The sequence below is a fragment of the Erinaceus europaeus genome, chromosome 3 (genome assembly GCF_950295315.1).
Source record: "Erinaceus europaeus chromosome 3, mEriEur2.1, whole genome shotgun sequence".
Lineage (NCBI taxonomy): Eukaryota > Metazoa > Chordata > Mammalia > Eulipotyphla > Erinaceidae > Erinaceus > Erinaceus europaeus.
The window spans coordinates 124,530,839-124,558,021 of NC_080164.1; the positions used below are offsets into that span (position 1 = coordinate 124,530,839).

General features: G+C 39.2%; 1 protein-coding gene and 1 long non-coding RNA gene across 9 annotated transcripts in view; one reads left to right on the forward strand and one right to left on the reverse strand.

The window, feature by feature from the left end:
• BTC (betacellulin) overlaps positions 1 to 8,351 on the reverse strand; it is a 543,453-nt gene extending 535,102 nt beyond the window's left edge. For 5 of the 8 annotated variants that reach the window (XR_009549001.1, XM_060187869.1, XM_060187867.1 and 2 more), the window contains exon 1: positions 7,684 to 7,956. Coding sequence is in view for 7 of the 8 variants with exons in the window: in XM_060187869.1 (XP_060043852.1) it covers positions 7,684 to 7,924 (241 nt within the window). In the remaining variant the exon portion in view is untranslated. Of the gene's footprint in view, positions 1 to 7,683; positions 7,957 to 7,994 lie in introns of those variants that run through there. The other 3 variants (XM_060187871.1, XM_060187870.1, XM_016186750.2) reach the window with 2 other exon arrangements.
• On the forward strand, positions 8,049 to 25,059 carry LOC132537538 (uncharacterized). Its single transcript, XR_009549004.1, has 3 exons — positions 8,049 to 8,179; positions 24,871 to 24,917; positions 24,993 to 25,059. It is a non-coding gene; the product is annotated as an uncharacterized LOC132537538 (long non-coding RNA).
• Positions 25,060 to 27,183: the final 2,124 nt, after the last annotated feature.

Here is a 27,183-nt window from a genome sequence, read left to right on the forward strand (position 1 = left end):
AATACACATCTGAAAATTGTATTAGTGAAAAATGAAGTGAGTTGACTAAGCAGTGTTTTTTCTATATTCTCTCTCATTAAATAAATGAACAAACAAGCATTTTGTTGTTGTTGTTAAAGGACCAACATTGGCCCATCACTAATGACTAAAGGTAATACTTTATTTTGGTAACATTTTCAATGAATGTCCTTTCTCTGTGTCAGGGTATTTAGTTTTCTCTGTTTTGCCAAAGTTCTTGGTCTTTTCTTGCTTATATGATTCTACTGACAAACGATGAGACACTGTTATAAGCTCTGAGATTATAGCTGTGAGTAAAACAAATACAAGTTTCTTCTATCATGAAATTCACATTCAAATCAAACTGGTTTAATGAAACAGTGGTTGTGATGAGACAGATACCTGCTTCCCCCAGCCCCTTTGTTTCCAGTGGTGGATATGACAGGAATCCACTCTGATCACAGTACAAATGAAACACTCTAGTTACTTAATAAATGCAATGACCCTAACTCTCCCTTTTAGGCAATGCCCATAAAATATTTAAAATGTTACATATAGAGAGTCGGGTGGTAGTGCAACAGGTTAAGCAAATGCAAAGCACAAGGACCAGTTAGGATTCCGGTTCAAGCCCCCAGCTCCCCACCTGCAGGGGAGTTGCTTCGCAGGCAGTAAAGCAGGTCTGCAGGTGTCACTCTGTCTCTCATCCTCTCTATCTCCCCCTTCTCTCTCAATTTCTCTCTGTCTCTATGTAATAACAAATTAACAAAATGTTACCTATATATTCACAAACTTGAGAGTATTAGTAGTATAAAGAGTAGTAAAAGAACTTGACAGTTCTGCCATTTTCCTCTGCATTATCTTGTTTTTTAAAAATATTTTATTTATTTATTTATTAGATACAGAAAGAAACTGAGAGTGGAGGGGGAGATAGAGAAGGAAAGAGACAGAGAGATGCCTGCAGCCCTGAAGTTTTCATCCTGCAGGTGGGGACCAGGGGCTTGAACCTGGGTCCTTGCACATTGTAATGTGAGCACTTAGTCAGGTGTGCTACCAGTGGCCTGGCCCCCATTATCTCATTTTTTAAAATTATGTTTTGATTCATTTATTACTGGATAGAGACAGGGACAAAAAAGTAAATGCAGGTAACTGTTAACTATATTGTACTTATACATAACACTAGATTAGTTTGGAATCCCTCTATGCTAACAAATCAGATTGCAGTAAACATTTGAAGCAATTTATCTCAGCTTCTACAGGAGCCATCACATTTTTTATGTGATATTGTGCCAGGCAAATTCCCCCTATATATAGCCAATAAATAACATGGCTATTCCCAGGTAAGGAAACACATTTATATTAGAGAAATTATAGTCAAGCAAGAGAGCACATCACTGGAACCTCACAGAATTCAAGGACATTTATTAATAAACAACTGGGTAATCTAAAGTATCTCTCCCTCCCTACTCAAAACCCTTATTTCATTTCTGTATTTCTGTATTTATTTATAAACTTATGGTTATCATCATGAGACTTCACTGCACTGGGCTGACTTTCTCAGATAGAGACAATGAGGCAGAGAAAGAGAGGGAAGGGGGATGGAGAGGGGAGAGAGAGAGTCTGGTGGTAGCACAGCAGGTTAAGCGCACATGGTACAAAGCACAAGGACCAGTGTTAAGAATCTGGGTTCGAGCCCTTGGCTCCCCACCTGCAGGGGGGTCACTGCACAAGCAGTAAAGCAGGTCTGCAGGTGTTTTTCTCTCTTCCTCTCTGTATTCCCCTCCTCTCTCAATTTCTCTCTGTCCTATCCAACAACAACAACAAGCAAGCAATAAAAACAACAACAAGGGCAACAAAATGGGATAAATGGCTTCCAGGAGCTGTGGATTCGTGGTGCAGGCACCGAGTCCCAGTGATAATCCTAAAGGCAGAGATAGGGAGAGAAAGAGAGAAGTGGAATTATGTAGGCCCCAAATCCCAGCAATAAACCTGTTATCAAAAACAATGAATGATTGAATAAATAAATAAATAAATAAATAAATAATAAAAAGAAAGAAAGAAAAGAAGAGAGAGACCACAATACTAAACTTCCCTCCAATGCCCTGGGAACTAGGCTTAAATCTGGGCTGTGCACATGGCAAAGCAGCATACTATCCATGTGAGCTATTTTGATGACCCTAAAGTCAATACTTTAACTTATGAGGTCAGTCCTTAAACCAAACATGTGTGGGACATGAAGCTGTTCTTAATCCCCAGTCAAAAAACAGAAAGACAGTAGACTTACCACTTGTTAAACAAAGCGCCTTTGTGAATGAACCAAAAGCACGGCCAGAAGCAGGTGCCATGTAAAAAGAGGTGACAATATATGTCCATCTGTAACTTATCAGAACTGTGAGCATTTTGGCTGGTAAGAAATAGAATTGCTTCCTTAACCGAGTCTACTGTCTTCTGATAACTGGGTATTGTCACCAACAGTGGCTTGCATCCATTCATTCATCTGACTAGTCTATTTTGAGCTCTTACTAAGTACCAGGCACTCTTTTATGTGTGTCCCCAACATGAATAAACCTAACTGTATTAACAATTTCAGGATTTTACAAAGAGGAAAATGTTAGAGTAGTAGCTCAACCTGTTACACATCCAACCCTGGCACTTTGAAATAAGAAAGCAGAACACAAACATAGTTCTACTGTTGTCACTGATTTGAAATCATTATCTTCAGTCTACGGATCAGGTAAATAAAATTCTACATATCCTTTAAAACATGTCAAGAATGAGCAAACATATTTTATGATTATTTGACTTGGCCTTGTTGACTTTAAAAAAATGTTATTGCTTAATTGATGTGAATTAAAATTATATGTCCCATTTTTTCCAACCATCTAAAAATATCTCTCCTTTCTTTAAATTACAGCAGTTAAAGGGAGTCGGCGGTAGCACAGTGGGTTAAGCATACATAGCGCAAAGCACAAGCACCAGCGTAAAGACCCTAGTTCGAGCCCCTGGTTCCCCACCTGCAGGGGAGTCGCTTCACAAGCGGTGAAGCAGGTCTGCAGGTGTCTATCTTTCTCTCCCCCTCTCTGTCTTCCCCTCCTCTCTCCATTTATCTTTGTCCTATCTAACGACAACATCAATAACAAAAACAATAATAACTACAACAACAATGAAAAGACAACAAGGACAACAAAAGGGAAAATAAATAAATAAATTTAAAAAATATTACAGCAGTTAAAGAATCAATCAAACTACCAAGATTCCTTTTCTATGGCACAAAGAAATCTGGGGTACTAGTGGTCAATAGTACAAAGGATCACCATTTTTCCTGATTGCTTTCCCCTTACATTTTACTAGTAAAGCACTTTTGAATGACTGATCTATGGGTACTTTATGGAGTCAATTGTCTTTCTCAACTATTATGGAAAGATTTATTTTACTTATTTCATATGAGATAGAGAACTTGAAACCAGCGAGAAACCAGAGCACAACTCTGGCATCCTAGGGTGCTGGGCAGCAAACCAGAAGTCTAGTATGTGCAAGTCCTGCACTCTACCAGCTGAGTTATCTCCCCAACCACAGTCTTGACAATTTTGGAAATGTACTGGCACCATGGGTTACACCTAAATCACATGCAGCCTCCATTCTGGCTTGCCTGGTCCCTTCTAGGAAGACACTCATCCTAATAAAAAGTATGTAAGTATGGTTCATGAGTAAGAGGCAATGCTCAGAGTACAGCTTAGTGTCTGTCCTGGAACCCAATTTCTCAGTGGTATTCATGTCTAATTACAATAAAAGGGTGAGAAAAGAAGAGGAAGTTTACTGAGCAGATTCTCTGTGGACCTTGGGTGAGTAGTGTCAACAGAGATGGGATAGTGCTGAAGGGAGAGCCCATGGGACAACACAAGGATTCTCTGTTCTGGGTACCTTTGAACTTGGCACAGACAATGCAGGGGCACCTTCAGTAAGCACAGCACAACCTTTACAGCATATCTGTAATACTGGGATTTTGGCACATGAGCCTTGCCATGAGCATACCGCAGATTCTAGCCCAGGCACCAGATGGGAGGTGCCATAGCACAGATGAAGTTCTGATCCTCTGATGTCTTTCCTTCTCTCTGTGTCTCATTCTACTCTGCCAAGAGAGAGTGGGGAGAGAAGAAAAAAAGGGATCTTACTATTGAAAGAATTTATTTAGGTGTTTGAGGCCATGTGATGGTGCACCTGGCTGAGCACATATGTTACAGTGTGCTAGGACCTGAGTTCGAGCCCCCTGTCTCCACCTGCAGGGGGAAAACTTCACGAGGAGCAGGGCTGCAGGTGTCTTTATATCTCTCTCCCTCTCTATCTTCCCCTTAACTCTGGATTTCTGGCTTTCTATATCCAATAAATAAATAAAAATAATAAAAAATAAAAATAAAGAATTTATTTAGATTTTCCACACAACTGAGAATGGAGCTGTTGCAAAAATTGATTAGTAACAGTTTTTAATATGTGTGTGGCCTATAAAAATTGGGGTTTTGAATAGGAAAAAGAAAAAGGGAAAAAACTCCTTATGCCAAAAATACATCTGAAGAGACAAATTCTAAATCTTTCAGCATTTGAGATTTTAGTTACTTCAATTACACAAAAAGAAATTTACTTACTGCTACCTACTTTTTTATAATTTGGAAGCTAGATATTACATTATAAGTACATCCATATTATTAAGTAGAATTAATAAAATCAACTTACAAATGCTGATGTTTTCATTGTAATGGGGAGCAGAATATATTTTTAACCTTAAACATAACTCGCTAAAAATATCTAACTTTTTCACTGGTTATGATTTTGACTTTAGTTTTACATAAAAATTGGATGAGAGGGAAAAGTGGACAAAACAAAATTGAAATTCAATTTCAAACATAGTTATAGATCTCTTACCATGTTTCTCAAAGAAACAGGCACCCGTGGATGGCTCTTTCTGGTTATGACACAGTTTGCACTGAAGATATTATTGCAAAGTAAATGAGGATTATGTCTTATTAAAAAGATTTCTTAAATGCTCCAGGAGAAATGTTAGTTTAATAATTACTTAAGTGTCAAGTTGGTAAGGATTTTCATCTCATCTAGAGAAAATCCTTCATATTAGTAATGAGAAAATCACAGCTAGGAAGTGTAAATTACAAACACTTCAGAGTTACCAGACCACAGAGCTGGGACCAGGTCTCACATACTTAGCACCAATTCTCATGGCACTTTCAATAGTTACACACACAAAAATGCACCACACAGTTCACTATACATATTCTCTTTAAAACTTAAATACAGTGGCATGTGACTAGTCAAAATGAGAGTAAAAGTAGAGTATATCTGAAAGAGAACTACTGAGGTCAACACATTACATCCTTTGACATTCTGTAGGGAGTGGAGATTCTATAGGATCTAGAAATTGAATTCACGTCACTAAGCTAAAAGGGCAACTGTATGTTTGTGTTACCCTGCATCCAAGAGCAGTGAATTAAAGCTGGATTTTTTTTTATTTCTCCTTTTTGAAAAACTTTAATAAAAAAAAACTTCCATACTGCATCCCAACACCACATTCCATATTTTATATCACTGCCTGCATTATATTACTCCCATCTTCAACACCTACAATGGTATGTACTTAACTGTTTACTGATTCATAGCCAAATATTCTAATTAGGGGGAGGAGCCTCTTCAGAGTCTATTTGGCTATCCCTCATAAGTCCTTCTTTCTGGAAGGCTAACTGCCTATGTTTCCACTAGACAGCTCATTCCATCAGCAATCCTTTCCTAAATACTTTCCCTCATCCCACTCTCTTGCCTAATATTTTGAATCCCACCCAAGCTTCAAGATATCACTCATGTACCCCAAATAGCTTTTCCTTGTTACCCTGTTATTTTCCCTCTTGTAATTTCACAAATGTTTTGCTTGTTGTTTTATGACAGCCACTCTTTCATTCTAAGGAGGAATCATGTATTAAGAAGCATGTCTTTGGGGACAGGCGTTAGCATAGCAGATTAAGCATACATGGCGCCAAACGCAAGGACCAGCATAAGGATCCTGGCTCAAGCCCCCGGCTCTCCATGCAGGGGGGTCGCTTCACAAACAGTAAAGCAGGCCTGCAGGTGTCTTTCTCTCCCCCTCTCTGTCTTCCCCATCTCTCTCGATTTCTTTCTGTCCTATCCAACAACAACAATAATAATAACAACAATGATAAACAACAAGGGCAACAAAAGGGAAAAAGTAGCTTCTAGGAGCAATAGATTCATAGTGCAGGCACTGCACCCCAGCAATAACCCTGGAGACAAAAAAGAAAAAGAAAAGAAAAGAAAAAAAGCATGTCTTCCAGAAACAGGCTGGGAGTATAGATCATCTGCCAACGCCCATGTCCAGTAGAAAAGCAATTACAGAAGCCAGACCTTCCACCTTCTGCACCTCATAATGATCCTGGGTTCATACTCCCAGAGGGATAAAGAATAGGAAAGCTTCCATTGGAGGGGATGAAATACAGAACTGTGATGGTGGAAATTGTGTGGGATTGTACCTGATTGTACCCCTCTTATCCAACAGGCTTGTTGCTCATAATTAAATCAATAAAAAATTTTTTAAAAGAATATGTCCTCAGGGGCTGTATGGTGGTGCACCTAGCTAAGCTCACCCGTTACTATATGAAAGGACCCGGGTATGAGTCCCTTCTCCTTACCTGGGGGGGGGGGGGAGGGGGGATGCTTCATAAGCACTGAAACAGGTCTACAGGTGTCTATCTTTCTCTCTACCTCTCTATCTCTCCTTCTCTCATGTGTACTACCAAATAAAACAGAATGACTAGCCCAGGAGTCCCTACCTTCACCCCAACTAAAACTTCAAAATGGTGCCTCAGGAGTTCTCCTCAAAATAACCTGATGCAGAGGATAGGACTTTGAAGAGGTAGGATTTCCCCACTTAAATATGTTGGAGGTGGGGAGGCTGAGTCTAGAATCCAGCTGCATAAACTTGGCTCAGCATGGGAAGTCTCAGCTCTCTTCCTGCCAGTACACTAGAAGGAAAGCCTCTGTCTCTTCATCGAGATCCCGCCAGTGCAGGCATCCAGCTACCCCTCCCACTAGCCAGACTTCCAACACAGCACAGGAGCACTGCTGGCGGCCCATAACCTGGCATCCAAGTTCAACCTTGGGAGTGAAGGGAAAGTTACCCCCTGCGACTCTTTAAAATAGGAAAGAATATATCTCAAGTGAAGGATCTATGCAAGCCAAAGACAGAAAATATGTGTCCGGTGGTGCACCTGGTTGAGTACACACATTGTCCCTGGCCCCCACAGCACAGGGGAAGTTTCACAAGCGGTGAAGCAGTGCTGCAGATGTCTCGCTCTATCTCCTCCTTCTCCTCTCTACATTTCCCTCTATTCTAGCAAATAAAAGAAAGAAAAACAAAATTGAATAAAGAAAGAAAACAGCAGAGAAGTAGGTAATTTTCCTTTCCTGCTTCTGCAGAAATTGCGTTGCCTGCTATCCTTTCTCTAGAAGTCTCATACCTGCCATCTCTCCCATAATCCTGCTGCTCCGCTCAGCTCTCCTGACCAAAACTGGAGAACTCATTTCTTGTAATGTCTCCAACGGGATTGCCTCCTCCTTCTCCTCCCATATCCTGAGCAGTTTATTCAAAGAATTTCCCTTCCACCTCTCAGTCACCTGATAGTGGCCTCCATCGCCCCCGCACACCCCCGCAGGTGCCAGGTGGCCCTTGCACATCAACAGCACCAGCAGCCGGGCCCCAGGATCCTTTCTGCCCTGGGGACGCCGCGGCTTGCAGCTGAACAGGTGCAGCCCCAGGTGTGCAACTGCAGGATCCCATACTTGGAGCTCGCCCAGAACTCCGACCCGCCCAGCCCCTGCAGCCCCAGTGCGCCCTGGGCCCGGTGGCCGGGCACATCCGGGCTTGTCCTCCCTAGGACTCCACCCCGCTTTCCTGCCGTGTCGCGGGTGCTCAGCCGGCCACTTACCCAGGGCGAGGGTCAGGAGCAGGGGATGGGAGCTGGCGCCGCTGCCTGCGGCGGCCCGGTCCATCAACCTCGCTCTGTCAGGCCGAGTCCCCCGCCTCCTCCTGAGCCCCCTTCCTGTGCCACCAGCGTCAAATAGGGTGCCCGAAACTACCCGGGAGGCAAAAGGAAATGAAACTGCTTTTCAGGTTGGCACCCTGGTTACAGGGCAGCAAACCCCAGGGCGGGCGGGCTACTGGCCGCTGGGGGAGTGTAGCTGGGAGCAGAGAGGCTCCTATTTATCCCCACGCGCTCCGCACACACCCACACACCCCACCAAGACTTCGTGGTAGTAGCCTCCGCGTTGTTCCCACCCAAATTACTCCACACCCACACCCACACTCACGCTCGGGGACACTCTATTTGGTCTGCCCTCGGGCCAGCTCACCCGCTCCCCCTGCTGGGTCGCACCTGACTGTTCATTTTCCTCCCCCCTGGGGAATAAACAGGGTTGGGGAGCTGGGATTAGGGAAAACACCCAGGGGTGTCAAAGGAGTCCCGCCCAACCTGCAGGCAGCCAAGAGAAGCTGGTGTACACCCCAGGAACCCACTCCCAAGAGAATCAGAACCCTGAAGGTGCTCTGGAACTCCAGTTTCCCTTATTTCAGCCAAAAGTTGGTGTCTTAGAGTGGATCAGAGTCATTTTTGACAGGATTTAGCCTCAGGTATTTGACAGTTTACAAGTTTTTGGTTTGCATATACCAGCAATCTCAACAGTCTTTGTTAAAAATCTGAAAACCAGTATCTTCCTTTTCAATATACATTGTTGTCTAGTAATTTCATGAGTCTGGTAGTGTTGGCTCACCAAGTGCTATTTTAGAAATTCTGTAGATAATTCTATCTGTTCATTTACTCCTTATTCACTATTTTTGCTTAATTCATTACCTTTATGATTCTCTTGTTGAATTTATAAAAATTAGGGGACTTTTTTTTTTTAATCTTTGGCTTGTCAAGTGCAATCTCTACTTAATCACTCTTTTAGAAAGGTAGATCCTCAGTATTCTGTGTCAAGCATTTTCTGGAACACAGAAGCATCCTCATAAATTTCAGAGGTAGAAAGCAGCATCCAATCTTGCCTTACATGATTATTATATCTGCTCCCAAAATAATTAACATGCACAGAGGTTTTCATGGTGACCTACATTCCTTTGCAAAATCAATATGTCTAATCATGCCCCATCCTGATTGGAAGTTGTATTTTTATAGCATTCAAAAGTACAGTAAATAATCACTTACATATGAAATGCACTTCAGATCCCTGTCCCTTCTTCCCCATTATTTAAAAATGATTTTATTCACTTTTCTTCCACAAGCGGCATTTCAATTCATGACCCATTCATACGAATTCTGTGTTCCAGGTAATCAATATAATCAGAGGAATAAAAATCAGTTTTCAGAATCTCATTCAATTACTCAAAACCCTGATAGTGTGGTCAAGCATAGGGTGTAGATAAATCCAGAATACTGAGTTAAGGTGACTGCACAGCATTTAAGAAGAACTGAAGGTGTTGGGCAGCGGCACAACAGGTAGAGCACACACATTACATGTGTGAGGGTCCGGGTTTGAGCCTCTCCTCCCTACCTGCAGGAGGGAAGTTTCACAAGCAGTCAAACAGGTCTGCAGGTGTCTCTCCTTCTTCCTTTCAACCACTCCCCCAATTTTTATCTGTCTTATCAAATTAAAAGAATAATAATAAAAGGAAAATGGCTACCAGGAATAGTAGATTCATCAGGCAGGCACCAAGCCCCAGTGATAACTCTGGTGGGGAAAAAAAAAAAAAGAAAAAAAAGGATTGAAGCACAGGCAGTCAAACAACTTGGCATCTTCTCTGTTCTTCTAGCATTGGCATCATTCTCTTTTTCTTTCTGAGAATCTGTCTCCCCTCAGTTCAGGGATCTGGTGTTAAGTATTCTTTACTCTGCGATAGCTCTCTAGACAGCAGCTCTTTTGCTATCTCTAGCCAATGTTACCATTTTATTTTCCTTTTCTCTAGATACTAATTAAAAATTAAATGTGTCTGATTGAAAGGTAGTAAATGCTTGTTGAGTATTGTAAAAGTCAGGACTTGGTGTGAGGATTTATTATTTATACCATTCAAATGGTAAATTAACTTTTTCAGGCCACTAGAATATGAAGTAATAATTCAATATACTAAATAAGCCAGATGAATTAATATCCTTTCCTAAAAGCTTTTTGCTTCTGTCAGAAAGAAAAATAGGAACTCCAGGAGCTATGCACTCCAAACTTTCTAGCACCAGAGTTCAAATTTCTTCAGAGGCAAGCATCTTTCTTCTCTCTTTCTTCTCTTCCTGTCTTTCCTTCTTTTCTTTTTCTTCCTCCTCTCTTCCTTCCCTTCTCTTTTCCCTCTATCTCCTATTCTCTCTCAATTCATTCACTCTTAACAGAAATTAAACTTGCTTCGCAACCAACCTCTAACCTTGGAAAACCAGAAGGAAAGAACTGGTCTTTCTAGCCCAGGCCCCCCCCCCCCCAAATAACTGAGGTGTGTCTCTCAGTGCTTTCATTAGTAAACTGAGCTGTTACGAAGAAAAGAAAGGATCAAAGTCACAAAGTAGAACTTGTATTCCCCACATAAGGTATTGCATGAATGGTTATCTTCCTGTGCCAGCTTTAGGCTTGTATAACCAGCCCTCCCCAATCTGGTATGAGGTTTAAGTAGATTCCTTTGGGGCCTTTAAGTATCAATCTTTTGTCTTCCCACACAGAGGCACCTCCATTTAGGGACACTCCTCCCCCTCCTCTGGAAAGGACAAAATAAGCTTGTGGTTATTTGTGAGACACAACATATGAACAGACACATGCAGTGGTAGAAAGGGAAATTTTGGAATTTATTTGTTCTGATTCTTTAAGTTATAACTTTATTCAGCAGTATAAGAAGATGTCTTTGTGATCATTACATAATTAAATCCAATGAGAAAGTGTATAAAATATAAACAGTGACTTATTTTAAAATATGCTTTATAATAATGATCACCTTGCACTGTGGAATACTAAAAGTTATGGTGGTTTTGTTTTACTGTCTAGTTTTCTAGGGGGAGATTATTACTGTTATTATTAGTTATCTCAGAGATATATGTATGTCTCAATCTGTTTGACTTCTTTTCTTTTTAAAATGCCAACTTAATAAAGTTTAATATATCCCAGATATTATTCTCTATGATATAATACCTATTAGTCTAAATCCACCATTATGGTCTTCCTCTTTAATCGTATTTATGCATTCTCCACATTCTCCAAAAGACTTTTTTTTAAATTGCCACCAGGGGTTATTGCTGGGGCTTGGTACTGGTACCACAATCCACTGCTCCCAGCAGTCATTTTTTTTCTTTTTTTTTTTCTCTTTCTATTTTATTTGACAGGGCAGAGAGAAATTGAGAGAGGAAAGAATGATAGAAAGATAAGCAACAGGGGAATTGGACGGTAACGCAGCAGGTTAAGCACATGTGGCGCAAAGTCCAAGGACCAGCGTAAGGATCCCAGTTCGAGCCCCTGACTCCCCACCTGCAGGAGAAATCACTTCACCGGCTGTGAGGCAGGTCTGCAGGTGTCTATCTTTCTCTCCCCCCCTTTCCCCTCCTCTTTCCATTTCTCTCTGTCCTATCTAACAATGACAACAATAATAACTACAACAACAATTAAGAAAAAAAGGGCAACTAGAGGGAAAATAAATAAATATATATATAAAAAGAAAGATAAGCAACTGTAGACATGCTTCCCTGCTTGTGAAGTGTCCCCCTACAGATGAGGAGCAGGCTTGAAGCCAGGTCCTTGTGTATGGTGATATGTGCTTAACTTAGTGCACCACCACCTGCCTCCAGGATTTTGGTTTTTAAGAATCCATGGACTTTTGTGTTGACTCTACTTGTAGACCACTTATGTAAGCACCTATGTAGCATAATTTTGGTTATTAGCCTTTTCTTATGTATGGCAGGTAAAGATCTTCTCTCATTCTGTGAGGGGTCTCTTGGATTGGGTAGTGGTTTTTTGTTTTTTTTTTTTTTTTTTTTGCTGTGCAGAAGCTTTTTAATCTGATGTAGTCCCGTAAGTTTATACTTGCCTTAGTGTTTTTTGTAATTGAATTCGTTTCATTAAGGATGTCTTTAAACTTTATGTGGAAAAGAGTTCTGCCAATATTTTCCTCTAAGTATCTGATAGTTTCTGGTCTAACATCCAAGTCCTTGATCCACATGGAATTTACTTTTGTATTGGTGAAATGATAGTGGTTCAGTTTCATTCTTCTGCATGTTCCAGCCCATTATTTCCAACACCATTTTTTGAAGAGACTCTGCTTTCCCCATTTAATAGTCTGGGCACCTTTGTCAAAGATTAGATGTCCATAGGTGTTGGGGTTTACCTCTGGGCTCTCTATTCTGTTTCACTGGTCAGTATGTATATTCATGTTCCAGTATCAAGCAGTTTTGATGACAATGGCCCTATAATACAGTTTGAGATCTGGGAGTGTGATGCCTCCAGTTCTATTCTTTCTCTCAAGATTGTTTTGGCAATTCTAGGTCTTTTCTGGTTCCAGATAAACATTTGTAGCATTTTTCCTATTCTCCTAAAAAATGTGTTTGGGATCTTGATGGGGATAGCATTAAATTGGTAGATGACTCTGGGTAGTATATTCATTTTGATGATGTTAATTCTTCCAGTCCATGAACATGGAATATCTTTCCACTTCTTTGTGTCTTTTTCAATTTCCTTGAGTAGTGACTCATAATTTCAGTATTCAAGTTTTTCATTTCTTTGGTTAGGTTTATTTCTAGATATTTTACTGTTTTTGTAGTTATAGTAAAAGGAATTGATTTCTAGATTTCAACTTCTTCTAACTTAGTGTTTGCATAGAGGAATGCCACTGACTTTTGAATGTTAATTTTGTAGCCTGACACCTTACTGTATTGCCTGATGATTTCCAAAAGCTTCTTGCTGGGTTCCTTAGGTTTTTCTGTGTATACTATCATGTCATCTGCAAATAGGGAGAGTTTGCCTTCTCTTCCAATCTCTATGCCTTTAATTCCTTGCTCCTACCTGATTGCTATGGCAAGAACTTCCAACACTATGTTGAATCGTAATGGTGATAATGGGAAGCCCTGTCTAGACCTGATCTGAGGGGAAATGCTTCCAGTTTTTCACCATTGAGTATGATGTTGGCTGTAGGTTTGCTATATATGGACTCAACTATCTTCAGGAGTTTTCCATCTATTTGCATTTTTTGTAGTGCTTTGATCATAAAGGAATGTTGTGTTTTCTCAAAGGCTTTCTCTGCATCTATTGATACGACCATGTGGTTTTTGGTCTTGCTTTTATTGATGTGGTGGATCACGATTGATTTACATATATTAAACCAAACTTGCATCCCTGGGATAAACCCCACTTGGTCATGATGAACAATCTTTTTAGCATCCAGTTGGCTAGAGTTTTTGTATCCAGTTAGCTAGAGTTTTCTTTAATATTTTAGTATCTATGTTCATAAAAGTTCTGTACTTTTCTGGTTGTGTCCCTGTCTGCTTTTGGCATCAGAGTGATGTTGGTTCCATAGAAGCTGGAAGGGAGTATTCCAGTGTCTTCAATCTTCTGGAAGACTTTTAAAAATAGAGGTATTAGTTCTTCTTTGAAGGTTTTGTAGAATGCATTTGTAAAACTATCTGGTCCAGGACTTTTATTCTTGGGAAGGATTTTGATACCTGTTTCAATTTCATTAGCTGTGAAGGGCCTGTTTATATTATCTAGTTCCTCTTTATTTAATTTTGGAAGTTCATGGGTATCTAGGATATCTTCCATTTTGTCCAGGTTCTCTAGCTTGGTGGCATATAGTTGTTCATAGAAGCCTTGCATGATATGTTGAATTTCTGCGGTGTCTGTTGTGATAGTTCCTCTTTCATTTATAATCTGATTTATTTGGGTCTTCTGCCTTTTTTGTTTTGTGAGTCTGGCTAAAGGTTTGTTGATTTTGTTCACTCTTTCAAAGAACCAACATTTACTTTCGTTGATCTACTGTATTGTTTTCTTATTTTCAGTGTTATTGATTTCTGCCCTAACTTTAGTGATTTCTGTCCTTCTAGTTGTTTTAGGGTTCCTTTGTTCTTCTTCTAGGTATTTATGATGTGCAATCAGGCTGTTTCTTTGTGCTCTTTCTTGTCTCCTAATGTGTGCTTGTATGGCTATGAACTTACCTCTCAGTATTGCCTTAGCTGTGTCCCAAATATTTTGATAGCTTGTGTCTTAATTTTTTTTTCCTCCAGTGTTATTGCTGGGCTCGGTACCTGCAATAATCCACCTCTCCTGGAGGCCATTTTTTTCCCCTTTTTGTTGCCCTTGTTGTTGTAGCCTCAGTTGTTCGTTGTTGGATAGGACAGAGAGAAATGGAGAGAGGAGGGGAATACAGAGAGGGGGAGAGAAAGATAGACACCTGCTTCACCACCTGTGAAGCGACTCTCCTGAAGGTGGGGATCCGGGGGCTCGAACCGGGATCCTTACGCCAGTCTCTGCGCTTTGCGCCACCTGTGCTTAACCCACTGCGCCACCGCCCAACCCCCTGTGTCTTCATTTTTATTGAACTCTCAAAACATTTTGATTTCTTCCTTTATTTCCTCTTTGACCCAGTAGTTGTTAATGAGTGTACTGTGAGCTTCCACATTTTGGGACTATTATTAATCTTTTGTTGATTGTTAAGTCTTCAATTCCACTGTGGTCTGAGGAGATACTTGGGATGATTCCAATGCTCTTGAATTTGCTGATGCTTTCTTTGTGGCCTAACATATGGTCTGTCCTTAAAAATGACCCATGTGGACTTGAGTAAAATATGTATTCCAGTTTCTTGAGGTGAATGACTCTGAAAGTGTTCAATAGTTCTATTTTATCTATCTCCTCATTTAGCTCCCTCATGTTTGTATTGATTTTCTGCCTGGATGATCTGTCAAGTTGAGTGAGTGGGGTGTTGATGTCCTCTACTATGACTGTGTTACTGTTAATATATTGCTATATCTCTTTCAGTAGATGTTTGATGTATTTAGATGGCCTCTCATTTGGGTGCATAGATGTTAATAATTCTTAAGTCTTCTTGATTGACTGATCCTCTGAGTATTAAGTAGTGTCTATCCCTATCTTTTTAAATTTTATTTATTTTAAGTCTGTTTTGTCAGATATGAGAATAGCTGTTCCTGCCCCTTTTTGTGGTCCATTGGCTTGTATGATAGTTTTCCATCCTTTCACTTTGAGTCTGTCTTTGTCTTGTTGAGTCAGGTGGGATTCCTGTAGACAGCACATTGTAGGTTGTGTTTTCTGATTCATCTTCCTACTCTGTGCCTTTTAATAAGTGAATTCAGGCCATTTATATTTATTGATATCAAAGATTGAAGATATTTTAACCCATTCTTGTAGATTTTTAGAGTATTCTGATATATGGCGTATTTATGGTGGTCTGACTATTTAGAGGAGACTTTTCAGAACTTCTTTCAGGGCACGCTTGGTGATTGTTGATTCAACTGTTGCTTGTCTGAGAAGGTTTTTATGCCTCCATCTAGTCTGAATGACAGTCTAGCAGGACACAGTAGTCTTGGCTGAAAGCCTTTTTCATTGAGCACTCAATAGATATCTTGCCATTCTCTTCTGGCCTGTCGTCTTTGTGTGGAGAAGTCTGCTGTTAATCTTAAGGGTTTTCCTCTGTAGGTGATTCTTTGTTTTTCTCTTGCAGCCTTCAGGATCCTTTCTTTATCCTTATTTCTTTGCATTCTAAATATGATGTGTCTTGGTGTCTTTAAGTCTGGGTTAATTCTGTTTGGGACCCTCTGGGCTTCTTGAACCTGTATGTCTTTTATGTTGTCTAGACTAGAGAAGTTCTCAGCTATTATGTCCTGAAGAATGCTTTCTTCCCCTCCCTCTCTTTCTTCCTCTGGTAAGCCAATAATGTGTATATTATTTCCTTTGAAGTCATCCCATAGGTCTCTGTTGTTGTTTTCAATATCTCTTAATCTCTTTTTGAGATCTCTTACTTCTTTTTTAGTTGTCTGTAATTCATCCTTGATCTTGATAATTCTGTCTTCAGCCTCATTGATTCTATTCTCTCTCCCTTCTACTGTTTTTTGGAATTCATCTATTTTGTTACCCTGTTCTGATACTGTTTTAGCTTGTTCAGCTATCTGTGTTCTTAGCTCAGCTATTTCAGCTTTCAGCTCTCTAATAATCTTGAGATAATTAGTGTTTTCTTCTAGAGTCTCATTTGTTGTTTCTGCATTTTTTATGACAATTCTTTCAAAATCTTTACTCACTCCTGTGATTATTTCCTTAACTAGTGTCTGGATGTTGACTTCATTATTTTGTGCTTCATCCTTTGGGGGGCTTTTAGCTGGACTCTATTCCTGGCTCATTTCTCCAGTATTTCTTCTTGTTGGTTTAACCATTATATAAAGTATGTTATGAGGTCCCTCTCTCAGTACTTTTCAAATTACTGATCACTCTTGCCTGGATCGACTTGTGTCTAAGTAAGGTAATTAAAGGGTTCACAGTTGTGGGAATAGAAAGTTCTTTCAATACTATTTCAATAACTGAGTTGGAGCACATTGGCTTTTAAATTTTTTAAAGCCTCTTCTTTTTTCTTTTATTCCCTGTAGGCTATGGGAGCCTGAGGGCTTTTAATCTATAGGTAGGCTTCTTAACTTAATCTCTCACTCCTGACCACTCCTGACCTATGACCCACATAGTCAACGACTGCCACCTCTCCAGATTCAAAGGAGGTCTCGAAATTTTACATCAGGCTCAACCTGACGCTGTTGACTGGCTACGGAAGAAGGGCAAACGCTAGAAGAAGAACTCCTGACCAAGAGATAAAGCAGGGTGGGGCAGAGATAATTCAGTGGTTTTGCAAAGAGACTTCCACAGCCCCACCACTAAGCCATGGAGATACAGATCTTCTCCTGAGTTTTCTGGTTAGTTCTTTGTTCCTTGATGTAAGCACAAGGAGTAAAACTGCCCCCCTGCTGTTCCAGCTTCTGATGACACTGGCAGTGGAGACTCACAATTGAATTGTTCAGTCTTAGGGGAGTCCTGTCTTCCTTTTAGCAGTCTTTTTGTTGGTGAAACAGACTGGAAGTGATGTCTCTGCCAGACTATTACCAGCCACTTAATCTCTCCCTAGGCTTCTCTCTGTTCACAAGCCACATGTATTTGCATTCACTGGTGATTTGGTGGGTTCCTGAAGTCATTCTAGTCCTGTCTTATTGTGGTCCCTGATGACCTCCTTTGGTATTCCTTGTTAAAACATAGAGGAGAGGAGAGAAACATAGCTGCTGCTGCTGCTCCATAACCCCACCTCCAGAATTCCCTGGATCGGTTTGTTTTTGTTTTTTTTTTTTTTTAGATCAAAACAGCATATAAACCAAGATACAATAATTTGTTAAACAATAAGCAAAAAGTACTGTCTTACTAAATGAAGGATCCAGTTTTGGGAAGCCTAAAGCTACAAATCCATTTCCCCTATCAATGAAATTGATGTTCAATGAGTTTACAACCAACAGGTTATAAGTATCCAAAATTTACATGGGCAGTCCCTCTCCTTCCAACTCCTGAAAAAAGAAAACTTGTGAATGGAAATACATGAAGTCAGAAGCATCATAAAAGGGGCAGAGGAAAACCTGAACTTGAAATAATTCTTTAGAAAGATCACTCATCAAAGTAGAATGATAGTTTCAAAGAGTGGAGTGTGAGGATGATGTCTTTGTACCATAATCATATCTCTTCCTTTTCTTGTATTTTTTTTAAAACCATTTTTATTTAACAGGGGACAAGAGATGGTTTGCTATGTAGGGCACACACTTTAGCATGCACTGTGACCAGGTTCAAAGTTTTGTCAACACATAAAAGCACCATGCATCATGGAAGATTTCACAAGCACTAGGCTGTGCTGTGGTATCTCTCTTTCTCTCTCACTATCTGCTGTGTCTCTCACTATCTGCTGTGAATGATGGAATCATGAAGATACAAAGCCCAGAGAACAAAACCTGGCAGATGGGTTTACTAGTGGTGCACCAGATTGAGTGCATGTTTTCATGTTCAAGGACCCAAGCTCAAGCCACTAGTCCCCACTTGCCGGAGAGAAACTTTAAGCTTTAAGAGTGATAAAACAGTATTGCAGGAGTGTCCCTTCCTTCTCAATTTCTCTCTTCTTATCAAATTAAGAAAAACTAGCAGAAAAAAATATATGTTGTTTCATTTCCACAAATCTATTGTTTCCAGTTTTACTCCTGTTATTGATCTCTACCTTCACCCTGTTATGTTCAGAGAAAATTCTTTGTGTGATATCCATCTCTTTAAACTCTATTGAGAAACTAATTTGTAGGACAGCATGTGGGTCTGTCTTTGAAAATACCTTATGTATGCTTGAGAAGAATATCTGCATTATTGTTGCTCTTGAGTTGGTTTGATTTGGCATCCTGGATCATCTCTTACTAATTTTTAGATTGTTTTATTCATTATTGAGAGAAGTCTATTAAAGTTTCCATTAGTAATTGCAGGTAAGGAAGGATATCCATCATTTTCATATTTGTTTTCTGTATAATGCTTTCTCTATTTCAAAGTAAAGGCATCACTGTATTTGTTTCTAATTTCTCCAATGCATATGTTCTAACTTAACAATCCTTGGAACTATAATTACAACCCCCCTGCCCAGAGATAAACACATGTTCTCCCTCATTTATAACTTTGTTTGCTGCTATCTAACAACCTTGGAACTTCACTTTTTTCCAAAGATAGCCATGTATGCTCCATTAATGATAGCTTTAAATTGCTTTAATTTTTTTTTTCTGAAATGCTTCATTCATCCTATATGATGGATAGTCTGTGGTTACCATATTTTTAAAAAAATATTTATTGATTATATTTGATAGGAGACAGAGAGTAATTGAGAGGGGAGGGAAGGGGAAAGAGACTGGGAGGAAACTGTAGTACTTCATTACCACTCATGAAGCTTTCTCCCTGCAGATGAAAATTGAACCTGGGTCCTTGCACATAATTTGTGCACTGAAATAGGCATGCCACCACCCAGCACCAGATACCATACTTTAAATTGTCATAGTTAATGTAAATGTTCACAAATGACTTAGAAGGAAATATGATATCATGACGTTGGAATATTCTGCTATTATTATCATCAGTCCTCCAAGAATATCAAAGATTTTATTATTCCTATAGTGAGTAGTTCCTATAGTCATTATTTTGTCTTCATTGTTACCACCTGGTTTTGGTCCTCAACATATTTATCTTTGGGTCTCAAATAAGTGTATTCCATAAATACAGTGAAACCCAAACCATAGACTATCAAGTTAACATCTCTCTATAAATAGTTATGCTTAGTGGTCCAGGAAGTGGTGCAAAGGATAAAGCACTAGATTCTCAATCATGAGGTCTTGGGTTTCAGTCCCTAGCAGCACATGTACCAGAATGATATCTGATTCTTTCTCTCTCTCCTCCTTTCTCACTAATAAATAAAATTTTAAAAAAATAGTCGTGCTTAAATTTTATATTTTAACTGAGAAATGTTAGCATACTTAAGTCTTGAAAGTTAAGTCTTAAGGAAGAATAAAACTTTGGTTTGAATCTTAACATTGGTCTTTATCAGCTATATAATCTTGTGCAAGTTACTAGTGGAGGGTGAGAGCAGTCCTGGAGCTTCACTGGGAGACAACAGTGTTGTATCTAATGAGGTTCTTCCCTTGTGTCCACCCCATCCCAGCCTCAATGCACATTGTATTTCTTCAAAATGTAGAGGGAGAAATGAAGAAATTGTTGCTTTGGTTGAATTCTAACTCACATGGTTAAATTAGTTGTAAATTAAAGTTGTAAAATAAAACACAGGAGACAAATGACTGCAACCCTAGAACTAGGGCTATTTGAGGGGAGACTTGCATCAGCTACTTAGCCTCAGTTGAAAGAAGGCTTTCAAAAGCATGTCAGAGAAAACATGCTTGATAATAGGACTTTAGAAGCTAAAGGGTGAGTGTTTCAAGAGAGTGAAAAGCCCTCAAAAATGTGATGCCATTTATATAATTATTCACAATTTCATGTGAAAATTAGAAAAAGCTGTAAGAGATAATAATAATTCAATAGTAATTCAAGTGTAGGTTAAAATAATTATTTTCCATGGTAACTGTACCATTTTGTATTCTTGCCAACATTGTGCAAGGGTTCCAGTTTCTCAACATCCTTGCTAACTATTGCTATTATTATTGCCATTCTGACAGGTGTGATTTTCCACAATATACAATGATATTAATGATTCTTTTTTAAAAATATTTATTTATTTCCTTTTGTTGCCCTTGTTGTTTTTTATTGTTGTTGTTGTTGTTGTTGTCATTGCTGTCATTGTTGTTGGATAGAACAGAGAGAAATGGAGAGAGGAAGGGAAGACAGAGAGGGGGAGAGAAAGATAGACACCTGCAGACCTGTTTCACCACCTGTGAAGCAACTCCCCTGCAGGTGGGGAGCTGGGGCTCGAACCGGGATCCTTATGCCGGTCCTTGTGCTTTGCGCCACCTGCGCTTAACCCACTGTGCTACCGCCCGACTCCCAATATTAATGATTCTTAAGACTATTATGCTAAGTGAAATAAGCCATTCACAGAAAGATAAATACTGCATAAATCCATTTATATTAGGTGTTTTTAGTCAACTTCACAAAATTAAAGAGAGGAATGTGGCTGCCAGGTAGTGGAGAAAAGGGGAAATTGGGAGATAGTAGCCAACCAGCATACGTTTCAGTTAATCAAAATGAATAATCTCAGGCCAGTAAAGTAGATCACTTGGATAGTGTTCTGCTTTGCCATGTGCCCCTGCCCCTACTCCTTTGAAGGAAGGTTTGGTGCTGTGGCATTTCTCTTTCTCTGTCTCTCTCTTTGTGTGTGTCTCTCTCTCTTTTGTCTTTATCTAAACAAATGTTTACAAAGAACCTCCAGATATCTACTATACAATACCATGCCAGTAATAGACAATAATAAATTGTACATTTAATTGTTGTTTTGTCGTTTGCTGGAGTTTCACTGTTTCAGACAGACTTTTTTCAGATAAAAACGGACACACACACAGAGAGAAACAGAGACCATGGCATGGAAGCTCCCTCCAATGTAGTGGTGACCCATTGGAGCCTGAGTTGCTCCATGACAGCATAAGCACACTTCTAGATGGGCTATTTTGCCAATCCATACTTAAATATTTAAGAAGATATTCCATGTTGTGGTACTACCATCAAATGAAAGATAAGAAAAATCCCAAGATGAATGTAATAACTTAAGAGTTCAAAAATCTTTTGTTGTTTTCAAGTATTTGACTAAATGAATTATATTTCATGACACAGGGACAGGGGTATTAGTAACCTTTTGGAAATCAGTTCTAAGAGACAAAGATAAGGAAATATATTTTTATTAATCCTCCCCCCAAAAACATGTTACTCATAATTGATAGGTTGTTATACATAGCAAGACCAGTATGAGTCCTTGCCTTTGTTTTTAAAATAATGGTTCTTTCTGGGGTGCTTAGTCTTGAATAGGGAGGCCAGAGACAAGGAAAGACAGGCAAGGTAGCTTGTGTGACACATTTCTTCATGTGTTTGAAGAGCTGTCACAAGAAAAATGAATTCTATTTCATGAATTTATTAATTTATTTACTTTAGTGAAAAAGAGATAAAGAGAAAAACCAGATAAAGAGAAAAAAAAGTTCAGCTCTGGTTTATCATGGTGCTGGGGAATTGAACCTGGGACCTTAGTACTTCAGGCATGAAAGTCTTTTGTACAACCATCATGCTGTCTCTCTAGTCCTATTAGTGGTAATTTAATAATGTTTTATTAGATTATAAGATAACAAGGGTGTAGTTCCACATGGCACTTGAGCATGCCCACGATAGCTTCTCCATAGTTTTCATAAATTCTTAGATAGTTTGACTATTCCTTTTTTAATTGCAAGTTCATGTTTCCATTACCTGTATTCCACGAAAGAGTGAAGCCATCCAGTAGCTGTATTTCACTTCCTTCCTTGCTTCGCTAAAGCATAATCACTTCCAGTTCCAAATATCTTGTCCCAAAAGATAATAAATAGTATCACCATTTCCCCCTTGGAATTAGTGTCTTCATATTCTTTAGATAGAAGCAGATGGACTTAAATTTGATATAAGGATAATCTGTCCAGTATCCTAATTGAGAGAATAGATTCCTTTGGAAATAGTAAGTGCTGTGACATGAGAAATGTGTGTGTAATATTTGGTAAAGGAAATTCAAGTAATTCTGTTTCACTCCTAACCCGGAGATTTGGAGTGTAAGATTAGAAGATCTTCAGGAGCTCTTTTCAAGCATAGCATGTCAGTACTGCTTCTTAAGATTTATTTCTTCTGTACAGGTTTAAAGTAACTAAATAGCCATTAAGAAATCATTTCTTAGCTCTGTCACAAAATTAGACACTTGAAACTATTTAAAATGACAAAAAGAATGTTGTTATTTTCCCTACTACTTTTTAATCGTTCCTACGTTGTTTTTTTGTTTTTTTCATCATTCTTACAATATGTTATGCCTTGAGTTTCCTTATTTTGATGTTTGTTTGCCATGTTCCTCTGTATGTAAGTTAGCATTCATTTTGTAATATTGTGCATTACATCTCATTTTCCCCTTGCACTAACTTTTCTGGTTTATTTCCTTTACATATTGGAAGTTGCTGCTATTTTTCTTATACTTATAATACATTGTATCTTGCCTGAGTGTTATGTTTTTAACTTTTGTATTATTAACATTAGATTCTTTTTTTTTTTTTTTTAACTGGAGCATTGTTCAACTCTGGCATATGGTGCTGGTGCAGGGAATTGAAACTAGGACTTCAGAGCCTCAGACATGAATCCTTTTGCATAACCATTATGCTATCTCTTCAGCCCTTATTTAGATTTTAATGAGATGGTTTCAGGGGAAAGCTCCTGAGTACCCATTCATTGGGGAAACTGACGATCCTTCCTAGCCGACTGAATCCACATGGATCCCAGTCACTCTCAAAGCCAGCAACAAGCAGCTCCTGACAGCTTTCAGCCTGACCTGTTGACTGGCTACGGAAGAAGGGCAAATGCTAGAAGAAGAAGAAGGGGAAAGCTATTACAAGACTGAGGGGGTTGGGGGAACAGTTTATCCCTTAGAAGTTCTGGGTTTTTGAGCCCTGGCATTACAAGGGAACACCTTGGAAGGAGAGCTTCATGGGTGGTCAGATAATTATTGTGGTTTCTCTACTGTCCCTTCCCTCTTTCTCTTTTTCCCTCTCTTTTTTAAGAAATACCAAGGAGAAGGAGAAGGAGGAGGAGGAAAGAAAAATAGGGTCTTGAGTTCATCCCCCCTTTTTTTTTCTTTCTTGTATAGGTTCTTGAGTTCATCCCCCCTTTTTTTTCTTTCTTGTATCTTTTCTTAATTCATTTTATGTTTTTCTCCTTCTCCTTCTCTATTTTAAATTTGTTTCATTATCTTTATTTACTTATTGGATAGAGACAAGCAGAAATCACCAGGGAAGAGGGTGATAGAGAGGGAGAGAGACATCTGCAACACTGCTTCACCATTTGTGAAGCTTTCCCCCTGCAGGTGGGGACTGGGGTCTCGAACCCAGGTCCTTGAGCATTGTAACACATGTGCTCAATGAGGTGCACCACCACACAGCCACCACTTCGCCACATCCTCTTCTTTTTATTTATTTTTCTTCTCCCACCCCCACCCCTTCATCCCACCCCCACCCCCATTGGAGCAGAACACTTTCCAGCTGGAGTTTAAAAGGTGCCTGGGGTTGAACCTGAAACCCTAGAGCCTCAGGCATGAAAGTCTTTTGCATAATAATGTTGTTACCTCCCAGCCCCTGTTTCTGCATTTTAAAAGGTGAGAGTTAGGGGACAAGGGTAAAGTCAAGAAATTTTGTCTTTTAGTTTTTTGTATTTATTCTTATTGCTATAGTTTAAATCTGTTACCTAGTGACCTGTATATCTCTGAAAAGAGAACAGCAGATTATTTCACCATATATGCAGTATAAAGAATTGAAACACATGAATTTGTTAACAACAACAACAAAAAAATGTATCTAAACTGTCTGTTAAGACTGAAGACTATCTTCAGTGGCTATCTTTGGAATGAGAAGGATGAGGTGGGGGTCACTGAACTGTGATGTTGGTGGATACTTATGATTTTGTAGATGATTATCAAGTGACTAATAAAAATAAATTTAAAAAATATTTAAAGAACTACCTAACACAGAGGTGGTTATGACAAACCCATATTCTAGACTATTTTCAAATTACAACTTTATTTTGAACTTAGTTTAAATCATTTCATTTATATCCAGTATACTTATGTGTTCTCTGACTCCCATGGCAATAAAAAAATAATAAATATAAAATATCTTTATGACCAATCATGGTTTCATGGTTCAGGGTTGATACAATTTGATAGTTTCTACATTCTTTGTCTATGGGCAAGTGCACCCTAATGTCAACTCACAAATCATTTAAATGTAAGGTACATATGGTTAAATTCTAACACAATAAAAGTATCCATCTAGCATATACTTTTAAATGTGTCCCTGAGGACGCAGAATGGAGATGTAACACAGTAGTGTGACTATAAAACCATATTGAAACAGAGTAAATATTATCATGAAAAAGAAATCAAGGGATTCTTTCCTATCATAGTCAATGCCTTAAAAAGATGAAGGGAGAGACTTGAAATATAGTCTAGACTGCAAAGCCTGTTACTGAGACGTCCAGCTGTGAAGACAAATGACGTTTGTGAATCTTAATAACATCTAACTGCCCTATTCCTTTCTTTAGGCAAACTGTCAAAAATGGGTAATTCATCAGAAAATTCCCCAGAGTGGGTAAGTAATCTTAGCTCTCTCCCATCTAATGTGCATACTTTGAATTTGAGTTTTATTATTATTTTTTCTCATTAGGTACCTTTCATTTGTTCAGCATCTTCTTCATCCTTAAAAAGGCTTGGAAGCACCTTTTCCCAGTGTAGTCTCTTATAGATTTTTCTTTGTATCTAAGGCACAAGGCAGTTTACAACTCCAGTCTCAGTATTAGGACCAGAATCAAGACCTTTTATTACCGAATCCAGTGCATAATCTAGCACCTCTAGAGCTTTCTGCCATACTAGTGCTGTCATCTTCATTAAAAACAAACAAACAAACAAAAAAAAAAGCATTTCCAACAAACCCAGACATGTACATTGCTATTGTTGATCATCCCAAGGATAAGAAAGAAATTGTGTTCTTCCTTTAGAATTCATTAAACAGAAGAAAATATGGTCAAGAAGTTAAAACAGTTAGACTGGAAAACTATAGTAGTTATCTATGCGGTAAGGAAGGGGACATAGACCTTTGATGATGGGAGTGTTAGCGAGCATAAATCAAACCACCATCCACTGTAAGGAAGCAAAGATGTTTATTGACGAATTGCAATCCGGGCCGAGATGGTGACTGGTGTTAGTCTACCAAGCTCGGCCCCGAACAGGGCTCAAACCATACAATTTATAGGAATTCAGACTACACTTAGGGAGGGGGAGCACATCACCTTATCAACCTACATCCAATAACAGGCTATAGCAAACACAAGATCCAATCATTTCAAACTTAGCAAAAGCATGATCCATTCAAAGCAAAGCGCGGGCTAGTTTCAAATATAGTAAGATCACACAACCAATAGAATTCAACCAGGCACATCCTCCTGCCATCGGCTAGACCACCCATCCGGTAGACAGCATACCACAAAGTCTGTTCAAAGGTCCTGATAAGGCTTGTCCCCATGTAGGGTCCTTCGAACAATGGGTGGCCTTCACTGATGAGGTCCTGATAAGGCTTGTCCCCAGGCAGGGTCCTTCGAACAATGGGTGGCCTTAACTGATTAGGTCCTGCTTATTCAAGGGGGAAGGGGCAAGGAATTTTCCACCTCATACTACAAGCAACTCATACTAAAAGCACTTAACAACCAACTGCATAAAAAGGGAATTTCAAGGCTACTGCCTTTTACAGGGAGTAGTGAAAAAGAAAAGACTATACTGTAAACCACTACTGAATAAAGCTCTAAAGTTAAATAAATACACAAATAGAATGACACTTGGGGGAAAAAAACAAATTAAAACATAGAGGAAACTTCCCTCAATCCTCTCAATGTGTATGTTTCTATTTTCTCTCTCAGCTTAAGGATATATTTACATCACAGTTATTTTAACTCTCTTTTATTATCATCAAAAAGACTCTCCTGGGGCTGGGTGGTGGCACACCTGCTTGAGCACACAGGTTACAATGTGCAAGTATCCAGGTTCAAGCCCCTGGTCCCCACCTGCAGAGGAAAAGCTTTGTGAGCAATGAAGCAGTGTTGCAGGTATCTCTCTGTCCCTCTCCCTCTCTATGTCCCCCTTCCCTCTAGATTTCTGGCTGTCTCTATCCAATAAATAAAGATAATTAATAAAAAAAAGACTCTCCCTCCCATGAATCAGTATGCTGGCTCTGAAAACAAAACATATCTCCTACAGTTTTACAGAGAAAATGTTTCCAAGAGCACATCTGTTCAGAGAGGAGATTCAAATTGCCTGCACCATTTTAGTGGGTGCTTGGGAAAATATCCATTCAGAAAGAAGGAAATAAAATAAACAGACTTGGAAAATATTCTTTCTCTTCCCACTTCACAGTCTGACTTCCTGCTTCATTTCCACCACCATTGCACCATCGCAGATTCTTAGCATCTCATGCCTGGAATGATCTCACTGATTTTCCTGACTAATATTATTTCTCTGCCTTATACCCTCATATGCAAAGTGGAGAATACAAATGTTTCCTTCACTGGATTGTTGTGAAAAATAAATGGGTGAATAAAAAAGACTGGTCCTGAACTGAGTGCAGCCTGCAATGTTCCTCAGATGTGACCATGAGCTATAAGCTCAGACCAATAGGGACTTAGAGGTTACATGGCTCTGGTGCTTAAATATATATATATGGGCCCTGGAGCAGGTGGATGGAGGTAAATAAATTTTAGCCACAGAATTTTTTTTTACAAGAATTGGAGCTACTCCCTGCCCTAATCCAACTTTCTAGCCCTTTTCTCTACTCTGACACCATTTTCTCAGACACCATTACTTTTTTT